Raw genomic sequence first — 14,614 nt, 5'->3', positions numbered from 1 at the left:
TTTAAGTTCCAGTGAAGCTGAATTTGGCGCTCTTAGCTTAGCTTATACAGAAATCTGTGTGATAAAACAATTATTGAAAGATTTGCAAATACCTGTTGAAGATCCTACAAAAATATATGAAGATAACCAAACATGCATTTTGATGGCAACACAAGCCAGAGTAAAACAAAGAAGCAAGCATGTAGATATAAAATACAGTTGTGTAAGAGATGCAGTAATGAATGGTGAGATTGATTTAATGTATTGTAACACATCTCTAAATCTGGCTGATATATTGACAAAGCCACTAAGTGTTCAGAAACATGAACAGGTCTTAAATGATTTAGGAATTTTTGAATGTACTATGTAAAATGTATTATGTTTTTCCTCCTAACACAAGGAGGGGTATTACTGTATATGCATGTATGTGACTAAGTTTCTGTGAGATCACTACTTGTGTAAGTGTGTGTTAAGAGAAAAACACCTGGTCAATTACAACTCATGGTTGAGTAATTGGAACAATCAGGGCTAACAGGCTTGAGCCACTCCCTGAATGGGGTATATCTGGGAAATGTTTGCAATGTCTTTTGGGGACTTACTGGGGGACTTACTGGATGCTTGCTGAGAGCCTATTATGAAGATGCATGAATTTAATGCAAGAGACTATGTGAGTTTTTTGTTGCTGGAAGTTTTATTATGATTTTTTGACTCTGCTACTTAAGAGTAAATTTTTGATTTTCTCTTCCATTTTCGTGGCTTGTTTTCTTTTGCTCATTGTGGATACAACAAAGGACTGGATAAGTCTGGACAGGACTGCACGCAGTTTGTTTTTCTACAAACCCGTAACAAAGGAGATGGTGAATGATAATCAGAATGAAGAGAAAGTTAATCTGGAAGTGGAAAAGAAGGCAAAGCTAATGATGATGTAGGAGAAAGTTAAAGAGAAGAAGATGAAAGTGAAGGAGAAGATGAAGGAGAAGAAAGTGAAGGAGAAGCAGAAAGGGAAGGAGAAAATGAAGGAGAAGAAGGAGAAGTGAAGGTGAAGGAGAAGGTGAAATTGAAGGAAATGATGGAGAAGCAGAAATGTCAAGGAGAAAATGAAAGAGAAGGAAGAGAAGGAAAAGCTGCAGAGAGTAAGGGTGAAGGTGAAGAAGAAAGTCAAAGTGAAGGGGATGGAGAAGAAGGTGGAAGAGAAGAAGAAGCTGAAGGTGAGAAGAGGGCAAAGGAGGAGAAAAAGGTGAAGGAGAAGGTGAAAACAGTTAAGGTGGAGGCAAAGGCAAAAGAGAAGAAAGTAATAAATGAAGGAGAAGGAAGAGAAGCTGAAGGTGAAGATGGTGAAGAAGAAGAAAAGGTGAAGGAGAAGAAAGAAAGTTAAGAAGCAAGTAAAGGAGAAGGTCAAGAAGCTGAAGAAGAAGGCAAAGACAAAAGAAACAAAGGTGAAATCGAAGGAAAAGATAAAAGAGAGGAAGGTGAAAGTGAAGTAGAAGGTGAAGAAGACAGTGAATGAAAGAGTAGGAGAAGAGCAACAGTTCTCCCTGTCATATTTGAGTCATAAATATTGATTGATTGAGTCATAATCCATTGTATCCAAGGGGCACTTAATTGGGAGAAATTGAATTAAACACGAGCATCGTTGATTTCCCGCAAAGTGTCCAACTCTCACCTGAATACCGCTTTGGTCCCATCCGAACCACACTTGAAGCCATCGGCCCTAAGGAGGAAAAGGACAGGACAGTCTACACGATATAAAAACACAGTTTGGCTGCACTTTGATAATCCTGGGAGCTGTAGTTTAGTGAAACACCAAGGGGGGAAACCTTCTCCAAATAAATGACAGTTCATCTTCGGGTCATCCTAAATTGGAAAATAACCCTATGCGGTGAAGAGACGTCGGAATGTTTATTTAATTTAGATTATTGTATTATAACCGCTGCCACCACTTGTAAAGATGTTTATAATGCGGCCATCAGATGTAAAGGGGATTATCCACGCTTGCCACCACTATGGGAAGATATAGCCACTAGCTACTTAGAGAGGAGACCTTTTAATTTTTGGTTTTCTTCTTTCTTCTTGTTTGTTTTTGATGGTAATATATATATGACAGAAGCTGAGATGTTTAAAAGAACAATAACACATTTATTCTGGCACAAAGCTTAATGGTTACAGTAACTTTCTCCTTAGAGGCATTTTGGTTTACAGTTGCAAAGCTAGAATGAGGTGTTTCAAACTTCTTAAAATGTCACTTCTTTCTTTACTGCTCTAAACTGCAGTCACCCTATGAATTACAATCACAGATTATCTGTTCCTCATCAGGAGACAGACTACTTTAAAATAAGTCACCAAACTTATTTTAAATTGACTCAAAAATAAGCATTTGAGTCTCCCTGATCCCTTCAACTGAGGGTCAGTCTTCACTGTATCTCATCGGGCACAGACCAACTGCTTCTTTTTCAAAACCTGCACTTCTACACCAAAATGGCAGTTGGCTCTGCCCACTTCTCCATGGCAACCAACTCATGAGTGCAAAGTAACTCAAATATTGACCTTTTTAAAATGCAATTAAACATGACAACTGTAAACTAAAAAATTCGCACTTCGTTACACCCTACAACTCCCAAGGCGAGTAGTTGGGGTCTGCTCACCTGAGCACCTGCCGGACGTTGTGCATGCGCAGGTCAATGACTTTGAGTGCGTTGTCTCTGGAGCAGCTCAGGAGGTGCATCTGGTCCGGACTGATGCTCAGGGAGGTCACGGTACCTTCCACAGGGATCACTTGTGTGCAGCGGACGTCCCTGGGCATCAAAATATGCAGCATTAGGATCCTAGAGTTGGAACCCCTAAGTTCCATCCAGGGTGTTGTACAATAAGATAATAATAATAATAACTTTATTTTTATACCCCGCCCCATCTCCCCAAAGTGACTCGGGGCAGCTTACATAGGGCCTTGACTGATATAACAATCAAATAACAATAACAGAGCAATAACACAATGTGTAGACCCACCTGCTGTCCCAAAAGCGGATGGTCTTGTCGTGGTGCCCGCTGACGATGATGGTGCCACAGCACACGACGTCGTTGCAGTAGGAGAAGACGTCAATAGTCCTGGAACCTGCCAAGAGAGAAAGCTGAAATGGGTCTCTATCTGGAATGTTTAGCACAGGAACCATAAAGTTGGAAGGGGCTCCTGGGGCCATAGACTCCTAGGCTTGGAAGAGACCATAAGATTCACGATACAAGAGTTGTTTCAAAATCCAAGACAATAAGACATCTAGCATAGAGCACAAAAAAGGCAGCATAAAAAAAATCAAATCCAGAAATCCAGGAATAATCACTTAAATTTGAAAGCATGAAACTAGAAAGCATGGAACTTGAAAGCGTGAAACTAGAAATCCCTTATCAGGCTAGCTAAGACTTGACCATGGCAGCTGCTTCTTAAACTCCAATTTTGACCAGACTGGTCTCCAACAGAACTTGACTCGAACTCTAGGCAGACAGAACTCAACTGAACTGATGCAATCGCAATGCACAAACACTTATGTCTGGATACTCCCTAGTTCCAGCCACACATCAAGGTCATCACAGCTTCTTGGCAATTAACTCTTTCCACTTTATGGTACAATCTGGAGGATGCAATCAGTTGCAATACAAGCAACTAGTTCTGTGTCTAGTTCTGGGCCCCACAGTTTAAAAGAGATAGTAACTTTAAGCTGGAAGGAGTCCAGAGGAAGACGGAGACTCAAATGATCAAAGGTCCCGAGACCATGAATCCCTAGGGAGAGGGGCGTCTTAAAAAGCTGGGTTTGTTTATTTGCAGAAAAGAAGACTGAGGGGAGACATGAGAGCCATGTATACATATGTGAAAGGGTGTCACAAGGCCCCCTTCCCATACTGGAGGGCCCTTTGAAACTCACAGGCTCCTTTGCTCAAATCCCACTCCTTCACGGTCCGGTCGCGGCTGCCGGTCACGGCCTGGTGCTGGGTGGACCTGAACTTGGCGGCTGTCACTTTGTCCGTGTGTCCGGTGAGGATCTCCTGCTCAAAGGAAGAATCACAGATGTTTTGAAAAAGGATTATGCGGAGCATTCATTGAAATCCACAAAAGAAATGGGAGACATGCCATATGATTGGGATATAAGCCATTTATATTTATTTATTTATTTATTTATTTATTTACTTACAGTATTTATATTCCGCCCTTCTTTCTCACCCCGAAGGGAACTCAGGGCGGATCACATTATACACACATAGGGCAAACATTCAATGCCCATAAACACATCAGACAGAGACAGAGACAGACGCAGAGGCAATTTAACCTTCTCCTGAGGGGATGTTCGATTCTGGCCACAGGGGGGAGCAGCTGCTTCATCATCCACTCTGACCACACCTCCTCATTCCAACGTCGTAAATTAGTTAAAGTTGCCTCCCCACTTTTTATAAGTGGTACCTTATTTCCTACTTGATAGATGCAACTATCTTTCGGGTTGCTAGGTCAGCAATGAGCAGGGGCTATTTTATTTTTATTTTTAATTGACGGGTGCTCACCCTGCCACGGGCTGGCCTCAAACTCATGACATCATGGTCAGAGTGATTTATTGCAGCAGGCTGCTCACCAGCCTGCACCACAGCCCGGCCCCTTTACTGATATAAACCATTTATATCAGTATGCATCCCATATATTTCTAGGCCTGGATGCATACTGTTTTGAGACAGGATGCATGCTCTTCTCATCACACCAGATTATTACTATTCTTACGTTTTGATAACACTGCCTCCTCCCAATCCATTCAAAACACCCTCTACGTCACTCTTAAGTGGAAAAAGAAAGGGAAAAGGAAAGGGCCTGAGGCTGTTAGGATTTGTGGGAGTTGCAGTCCAAAAGACCTGGAGGGAGGGCCGAAGTTGGCCCATGCCTGCTCTTTTACTTAAAAAAAATATTGTTGCTCATGGGATGCATGCTGATTTTCCGATCACACACAAAAACACTACTTCATCAACAGAAGAATCCACAGCATTTCAGAAAACACGATTAGAATTCGGTCTGCAAATAATCAGTTTCTGCAACGCCTTGTAAACAGACTCCGGTAGAATCCCAATGGGATGGGACAAACGTTTTGTGATGGGAACAGTTCTAAACCATTCTCAAACAGGCTCAGAAACGGAGCATTTCCTAACGTGAGAAGGTCCCATGTCACACGATTTTTGTTCCTAGCTTATAAATGTCATTTCCTAATTGGTTCTATCATAAAAACATGGGGAAAGTTTATTAAACTGCCAAAGCTTGTCCTTGCGGGAGGGACATCCTGCTATAGCACATTTGGACCGGGCTGTGGCACAGCTGATTAGTAGCCAGGTGCAATAAATCATTACTGACCAAAAGATTATGAGTTCAAATCCAGTCTGGGTCAGAGTGAGCTCCCGACCATTTAGTGTAGCTTGCTGTTGACCTATGCAGCCCAAAAGACAGTTGTATCTGTCGAGTAGGAAACTTAGGTACTGCTTTATGTGGGGAGGCTAATTTAACTAGTTTACGATGTCATAAAAGCTTCCAGCAGCATGCGGAAGAATGAGGAAGTACTCCATCAAGGCCTCGGTGTCACAGCTCCCCCTGTGGCCGGAATCGAGCATACCCTCATGAAGCCGGAAGCTGGAAAATGTTAAATGGCCTCTGTGTCTGTCTATATATGTCGTATTGTCTAAACGGCATTGAATGTGTACATTGTGATTCGCCCTGAATCCCCTTCGGGGTGAGAAGGGTGAAATATAAATACAGTAGAGTCTCACTTATCCAACACTCGCTTATCCAACATTCTGGATTATCCAACGCATTTTTGTAGTCAATGTTTTCAATATATCGTGATATTTTGGTGCTAAATTCATAAAGACAGTAATTACTACATAATATTACTGCGTATTGAACTACTTTTTCTGTCAAATTTGTTGTATAACATGATGTTTTGGTGCTTAATTTGTAAAATCATAACCTAATTTGATGTTTAATAGGCTTTTCCTTAATCCCTCCTTATTATCCAAGATATTCGCTTATCCAAGCTTCTGCTGGCCCGTTTAGCTTGGATAAGTGAGACTCTACTGTAAATGAATATTTGAATAACAATCGTTACACACAAAATATACTAGATTTTTAAACAATGCTATGAACCAATAGATTCTAAAAGCACCAGAGTCTATCTGACCTTGGGTGCCAAGCAGGGTCGGCCCCGGATGGCACTTGGATGGGAGCCCGCCAACGAATCCCAGAGAAAAGGACCGACAAAACTTTAAATTAATGGGCATCAATAGGCCTCTTAAAGGTGTACACACACACACATTCTTGGAGATCTCTTATTCATAGGGTTGTTATGTATCCGAGCCAACTTAATCTAACAACAAACCAAAACTGTTCAATGCGCAGAGAAAGAGAGAAGAAACAAGAGCAAACAAGAGAGAAAGGCCATACATTCTTCCCATTCCTAGTTCGGGGACTTTTATAACCAGCACACTTGAAGTTTGAAAGGGTGAAATTCCAAGGAGAGAAATATAAACTCTTTTCAAAGGAAGTGAAAGGTCAGTCCTGGAAGAGGCTGCCAAGACTGCCATTAAACCTGCCCCACACGAAGGTCCCATTTGACCCTCTCCTTCATGCTTTGTTCTGGCCCCGAGAAACACACATAAATCCGGGTTGTTAAATCCCACACCCATTGCCTTTGATGCCACGCTCATTCCTTATTGGGCTTTGAAAGAAGCTTAGTTCCCAAGTCTCACCAAATCTTAGGAAAGTGAATACTCCTATTAAACAAATGAAAAGAGCTGGAAAGAGTTAGAGTTGGAAGAGACCACATGGGCCATCCAATCCAACCCCATTCTGCCATGCAGGAAAAGCACAATCAAAGCAGCCCCAACAGATGGCCATCTGTTTAAAAGCCTCCAAGGAAGGAGCTTCCAGTAGACTCCGAGGCAGAGAGTTCCACTGTTGAACAGCTCTTCTCACAGTCAGGAAGATCTTCCTAATGTTCAGGTGGAATCACCTTTCCTGTCATTTGAACCCATGGCTCCATTGAGTCCTAGTCTCCAGGGCATCAGAAAGGAAGCCTCCTCCCTCCTCCCTATGACATATTGATACATGGATTTAACACATATATTATTTGACTGTAAATTGTATCAGAAGGTGAGAGATTTGTTCCTTGGTCCATATATCAAACGAACAATGCACTGGAAATCATACATCAGAACAATGTATTTTATGGGCGGTCAAGATCCAAAAATAACATATAAAACGGCTCTGTACTTGAGCAAAACAATACGTTTGAGATCCACACATGTGGGGCTGATTGGGGTAAATTGTAGGGGTGACAATGAATTATGACATACGCACTCAGTTTTATCATATTTATTCATTGTATTGTTACAAGTGGGCCGGGCTGGTGAGCAGCCAGCTGCAACAAATCACTCTGACCAAGAGGTCATGAGTTCGAGGCCAGCTCGGAGCCTGCGTCTGTCTCTGTCTCTGTTCTATGTTAGGCATTTAATGTTTGCCTTATATGTGTGCAATGTGATCCACCCTGAGTCCCCTTGGGGGTGAGAAAAAAGGGGGGAATATAAATACTGTGAATAATAATAATAATAATAATGACATACACACTCAGTTTTATCATATTTATTCATTGTATTGTTACAAGTGGGCCGGGCTGGTGAGCAGCCAGCTGCAACAAATCACTCTGACCAAGAGGTCATGAGTTCGAGGCCAGCTCGGAGCCTGCGTCTGTCTCTGTCTCTGTTCTATGTTAGGCATTGAATGTTTGCCTTATATGTGTGCAATGTGATCCACCCTGAGTCCCCTTCGGGGTGAGAAAAAAGGGGGGAATATAAATACTGTGAATAATAATAATAATAATAATAATAATAATAATAATAATAACCCGAAAATACATCACACAGTCCTAGACACTTGGGAAGTGTTCGACTTGTGGTTTTGTGAAACGAAATCCAGCATGTCTATCTTGTTTGCTGTGTCATACAACATCGTTGTGTCAATAATAATAATAATAATAATAATAATAATAAACTCAGCCGCTATCAGGACCTCAAGATTGAACTTCAAAGACTGGCAGAAACCAGTACAGGTGGTCCCGGTGGTGATGGGCACACTGGGTGCCGTGCCAAAAGATCTCAGCCGGCATTTGGAAACAATAGACATTGACAAAATCACGATCTGCCAACTGCAAAAGGCCACCCTACTGGGATCTGCACACATCATCAGAAAATACATCACACAGTCCTAGACACTTGGGAAGTGTTCGACTTGTGGTTTTGCGAAACGAAATCCAGCATGTCTATCTTGTTTGCTGTGCCATACAACGTCGTTGTGTTGATAATAATAATAATAATAATATTTTTGTATAGAATGTGATCAGGTCTTTGCAAGCCTGGTTGTTTGGCTTGGTACTTTGATATGGCCTAAGGGCTAATCAATAAAATCTCATATTGATACATGGCTCCTCTCCTGTCTCCTCTCAACCTGCTCTTCTGCAGGCTAAACAGACCCAGCTCTTTAAGACGCTCCTCAGAGGGATTCGTGGTCTCCAGACCTTTGATCCTCTTCCTCTGGACCCCTTCCAGTCTAGAGTCAATATCACTTTTGAATTGTGTTGCCCAGAATTGGACACAGTGTGATTCCAGGTGAAGAGGTCTGACCAAACCGGATAGAGCCATGTCTTCCTTTGATCTAGACCAGGGGTCCCCAAACTAAGGCCTGGGGGCCGGATGCGGCCCTCCAAGGTCATTTACCTGGCCCCCACCCTCAGTTTTATAATATAATATATTGTATATACATATAATATTGATAATAATATTATAATGTAATACAATATAACACTAATAATAATACCATATAATTATATTAATTATATATTCTATATTACATACAATATTACTAATAATATTACAGTATAGTGGTATAGTTCAATATAGTAATATATAATGCTAATACTGTGCTATGCTAATAATATAATATATTGTATGTACATATAATATTGATAATAATATTATAATGTAATACAATATAACACTAATAATAATACCATATAATAATATTAATTATATATTCTATATTACATACAATATTACTAATAATATTACAGTATAGTGGTATTGTTTAATATAGTAATATATAATGCTAATATTGTGCTATGCTAATAATATAATATATTGTATGTACATATAATATTGATAATAATATTATAATGTAATACAATATAACACTAATAATAATACCATATAATTATATTAATTATATATTCTATATTACATATAATGTTACTAATAATATTACAGTATAGTGGTATAGTTCAATATAGTAATATATAATGCTAATATTGTGCTATGCTAATAATATAATATATTGTATGTACATATAATATTGATAATAATATTATAATGTAATACAATATAACACTAATAATAATACCATATAATTATATTAATTATATATTCTATATTACATATAATGTTACTAATAATATTACAGTATAGTGGTATAGTTCAATATAGTAATATATAATGCTAATATTGTGCTATGCTAATAATATAATATATTGTATGTACATATAATATTGATAATAATATTATAATGTAATACAATATAACACTAATAATAATACCATATAATTATATTAATTATATATTCTATATTACATATAATGTTACTAATAATATTACAGTATAGTGGTATAGTTCAATATAGTAATATATAATGCTAATATTGTGCTATGCTAATAATATAATATATTGTATGTACATATAATATTGATAATAATATTATAATGTAATACAATATAACACTAATAATAATACCATATAATTATATTAATTATATATTCTATATTACATATAATATTACTAATAATATTACAGTATAGTGGTATAGTTTAATATAGTAATATATAATGCTAATATTGTGCTATGCTAATAATATAATATATAGTATGTACATATAATATTGATAATAATATTATAATGTAATACAATATAACACTAATAATAATACCATATAATTATATTAATTATATATTCTATATTACATATAATATTACTAATAATATTACAGTATAGTGGTATAGTTCAATATAGTAATATATAATGCTAATACTGTGCTATGCTAATAATATAATATATTGTATGTACATATAATATTGATAATAATATTATAATGTAATACAATATAACACTAATAATAATACCATATAATTATATTAATTATATATTCTATATTACATACAATATTACTAATAATATTACAGTATAGTGGTATAGTTCAATATAGTAATATATAATGCTAATACTGTGCTATGCTAATAATATAATATATTGTATGTACATATAATATTGATAATAATATTATAATGTAATACAATATAACACTAATAATAATACCATATAATTATATTAATTATATATTCTATATTACATATAATATTACTAATAATATTACAGTATAGTGGTATAGTTCAATATAGTAATATATAATGCTAATACTGTGCTATGCTAATAATATAATATATTGTATGTACATATAATATTGATAATAATATTATAATGTAATACAATATAACACTAATAATAATACCATATAATTATATTAATTATATATTCTATATTACATACAATATTACTAATAATATTACAGTATAGTGGTATAGTTCAATATAGTAATATATAATGCTAATACTGTGCTATGCTAATAATATAATATATTGTATGTACATATAATATTGATAATAATATTATAATGTAATACAATATAACACTAATAATAATACCATATAATAATATTAATTATATATTCTATATTACATACAATATTACTAATAATATTACAGTATAGTGGTATTGTTTAATATAGTAATATATAATGCTAATATTGTGCTATGCTAATAATATAATATATTGTATGTACATATAATATTGATAATAATATTATAATGTAATACAATATAACACTAATAATAATACCATATAATTATATTAATTATATATTCTATATTACATATAATGTTACTAATAATATTACAGTATAGTGGTATAGTTCAATATAGTAATATATAATGCTAATATTGTGCTATGCTAATAATATAATATATTGTATGTACATATAATATTGATAATAATATTATAATGTAATACAATATAACACTAATAATAATACCATATAATTATATTAATTATATATTCTATATTACATATAATGTTACTAATAATATTACAGTATAGTGGTATAGTTCAATATAGTAATATATAATGCTAATATTGTGCTATGCTAATAATATAATATATTGTATGTACATATAATATTGATAATAATATTATAATGTAATACAATATAACACTAATAATAATACCATATAATTATATTAATTATATATTCTATATTACATATAATGTTACTAATAATATTACAGTATAGTGGTATAGTTCAATATAGTAATATATAATGCTAATATTGTGCTATGCTAATAATATAATATATTGTATGTACATATAATATTGATAATAATATTATAATGTAATACAATATAACACTAATAATAATACCATATAATTATATTAATTATATATTCTATATTACATATAATATTACTAATAATATTACAGTATAGTGGTATAGTTTAATATAGTAATATATAATGCTAATATTGTGCTATGCTAATAATATAATATATAGTATGTACATATAATATTGATAATAATATTATAATGTAATACAATATAACACTAATAATAATACCATATAATTATATTAATTATATATTCTATATTACATATAATATTACTAATAATATTACAGTATAGTGGTATAGTTCAATATAGTAATATATAATGCTAATACTGTGCTATGCTAATAATATAATATATTGTATGTACATATAATATTGATAATAATATTATAATGTAATACAATATAACACTAATAATAATACCATATAATTATATTAATTATATATTCTATATTACATACAATATTACTAATAATATTACAGTATAGTGGTATAGTTCAATATAGTAATATATAATGCTAATACTGTGCTATGCTAATAATATAATATATTGTATGTACATATAATATTGATAATAATATTATAATGTAATACAATATAACACTAATAATAATACCATATAATTATATTAATTATATATTCTATATTACATACAATATTACTAATAATATTACAGTATAGTGGTATAGTTCAATATAGTAATATATAATGCTAATACTGTGCTATGCTAATAATATAATATATTGTATGTACATATAATATTGATAATAATATTATAATGTAATACAATATAACACTAATAATAATACCATATAATTATATTAATTATATATTCTATATTACATACAATATTACTAATAATATTACAGTATAGTGGTATAGTTTAATATAGTAATATATAATGCTAATATTGTGCTATGCTAATAATATAATATATTGTATGTACATATAATTTGTAAGCCACTCTGAGTCCCCTTTGGGGTGAGAAGGGTGTGATACAAATGTAGTAAATAAATGCAGTAAATAATAAATAAATAAATAAATAAATAAATTTTAGACTTAGGCTCACCCAAAGTCTGAAATGACTTGAACGCACACAACAACAACAACAACAACAACAACAACCCTAATTAACTTGACTATCTCACTGGCCAGAAGCAGGACCACACTTCCCATTGAAATCCTGATAAATGTATGTTGGTTAAAATTGTTTTTATTTTTAAATATTGTATTGTTCTTTCATTGTTGTTGTTGTTTTTGCACTACAAATAAGACATATGCAGTGTGTATCAGATTTTTTTTTTTTCAAATGATAATCCGGCCCCTCAACAGTCTGAAGGATTGTGGACCGGCCCTCGGCTTAAAAAGTTTGAGGACCCCTGATCTAGACACTCAACTCCTTTGGATGTGGCCCAAAATCCCATTGGCTTTTTGAGCTGCTGCATCACACTCTTGGCTCATGTTCAGCTTGTTCCCCACAAAGACTCCAAGATCTTTCTCACATGGACTGTTGTCGAGCCAGGTGTCTCCCATCCTGTATCTTTGCATTTCATTTTTTCTGCCTAAGTTGAGTATCGTATACCTTGTTGAAATTCATTTTGTTCATTTTGGTCTCTTTAATCTGTTGAGGTCCTTTTGCATCCTGACCCTGTCTTCTGGAGTATTCACTCTCCTTCGAAATTTGGTCTCATCTGCAAACATGATCAGCCTGCCCTCTAAACCTTCTGCTGGCATCCAAGTTTAACCTGCTCTCTAAACCTTCATTCAAGTCATTAATAAGGGTATTAAACAGAAATGAGATCCTCCTTATGGCACTCCACTAGTCACTTTTTCTCAAAATGAAGAAAGAGGAATCACTGGGGAGAAGAACCCTTTGGTTTTGGTCACTCAACCAATGACGGATCCATCTAAGAGTAGCCTTGCCTAGCCCACAGTTGTATACGAGAGTTGAATGAAAAGTAATGCCTCCACCTTTGTGACTTGGGTTTGGATGGGAATATTTCAATAAATCAAACACAGAAATAATCCTTAGAATGTGCTCTTTAACTCCCACTATTCACTTTACCACATAATCACCAGACAATTGGATACATTTCTGCCAACGATGAACAAGTTTTCTTAAGCCGTCACGGAAGAAGTCGACACTCTGTTTCCGCAACCGGCGTCTCACAGTTCTCTCAACATCTTCATCAGAAGCATAATGATGTCCCTGCAGATCTTCTTTCATTATCGGGAACAGATGGATTCTCTGAGGAGTCTCCTTTGGGGTGACACTTTCTGCTGTCAAGAATTCAGTGACTGCACGTTGCTTAAGTCACATTGACCGACTGTCTGTACAGGGTTCCATACTTCGCACTTTAACAACACAACCGTTCAATGCTAAGGCTTCCCGCTAAATGGAACAGTAGAGGAGAGTCTACTGAACAAGACAGTGCGGGCTGCAGACCAGGACTGCCATCTCTTGAGGAATTACGAAGGTGGAGGCATTACTTTTCATTCAACCCTTGTAGAACCTCTCATCCTCCCCAAGGTGTTGTATTTCCTCTTCATCTGTTACTGATGAGAGAACTTGGAATCGATTGTGCAACTCCAGATTCACAGAAGGGTTCTCAGAACGATGCTTGGTCCTCTTCCTCTTTTTATAAATGTCACATTTTTCCAAGCAGAGTTCAGAGTATAACACTATATAACATGGGTTTTGTTTTTGTTTTGTTCCTGCGTTATAAATGTCATTCCCTAATTGGTTCGCTCATAAAAACATGGGAAAAGTCTATTAAACTGAACATCGTGCTGTGGTTTCTCAATGAATATCTCATCACAGAGTCTCAACCAATTCAACCTACATAGTTTGTGGCCACAAAAATGAAGTGGAGTGGAACAACTACTTTCAAAGTCAGAATTGCACAATTAAACAGAAAATAACACTTTCAAAGCAGGAACAGATTTTTTTTCCCAAATGTTATTACATAATGTTATGTTTAGATTGAGGGAAGGCATAGTCCCACTTGATGTTAAAACAAAATTGTTCATATATAATACTATATATACATATGTACATACACACACACGTGTGTGTGTGTGTGTGTGTA

The 14,614-nt window shown here is 34.9% G+C and overlaps 1 protein-coding gene across 5 annotated transcripts in view; it reads right to left on the bottom strand.

Annotated features, from left to right (window-relative positions):
• Window positions 1–14,614, bottom strand: part of atg16l2 (autophagy related 16 like 2) — a 94,047-nt gene that overhangs the window by 13,108 nt on the left and 66,325 nt on the right. For all 5 annotated transcript variants that reach the window (XM_062974400.1, XM_062974401.1, XM_062974403.1 and 2 more), the window contains 4 exons: window positions 3,891–4,011; window positions 2,983–3,088; window positions 2,622–2,771; window positions 1,643–1,690 (listed from right to left, as the gene is read on the bottom strand). In XM_062974400.1, the coding sequence (XP_062830470.1) occupies window positions 1,643–1,690; window positions 2,622–2,771; window positions 2,983–3,088; window positions 3,891–4,011 (425 nt within the window). The remainder of the gene's footprint in view (window positions 1–1,642; window positions 1,691–2,621; window positions 2,772–2,982; window positions 3,089–3,890; window positions 4,012–14,614) is intronic.

The sequence above is a fragment of the Anolis carolinensis genome, chromosome 3, assembly GCF_035594765.1.
Source record: "Anolis carolinensis isolate JA03-04 chromosome 3, rAnoCar3.1.pri, whole genome shotgun sequence".
NCBI classification, from domain to species: Eukaryota; Metazoa; Chordata; class Lepidosauria; order Squamata; family Dactyloidae; genus Anolis; species Anolis carolinensis.
Note: the sequence above shows the minus strand (reverse complement) of the source record. Positions and strands in the feature narration are given on the sequence as shown.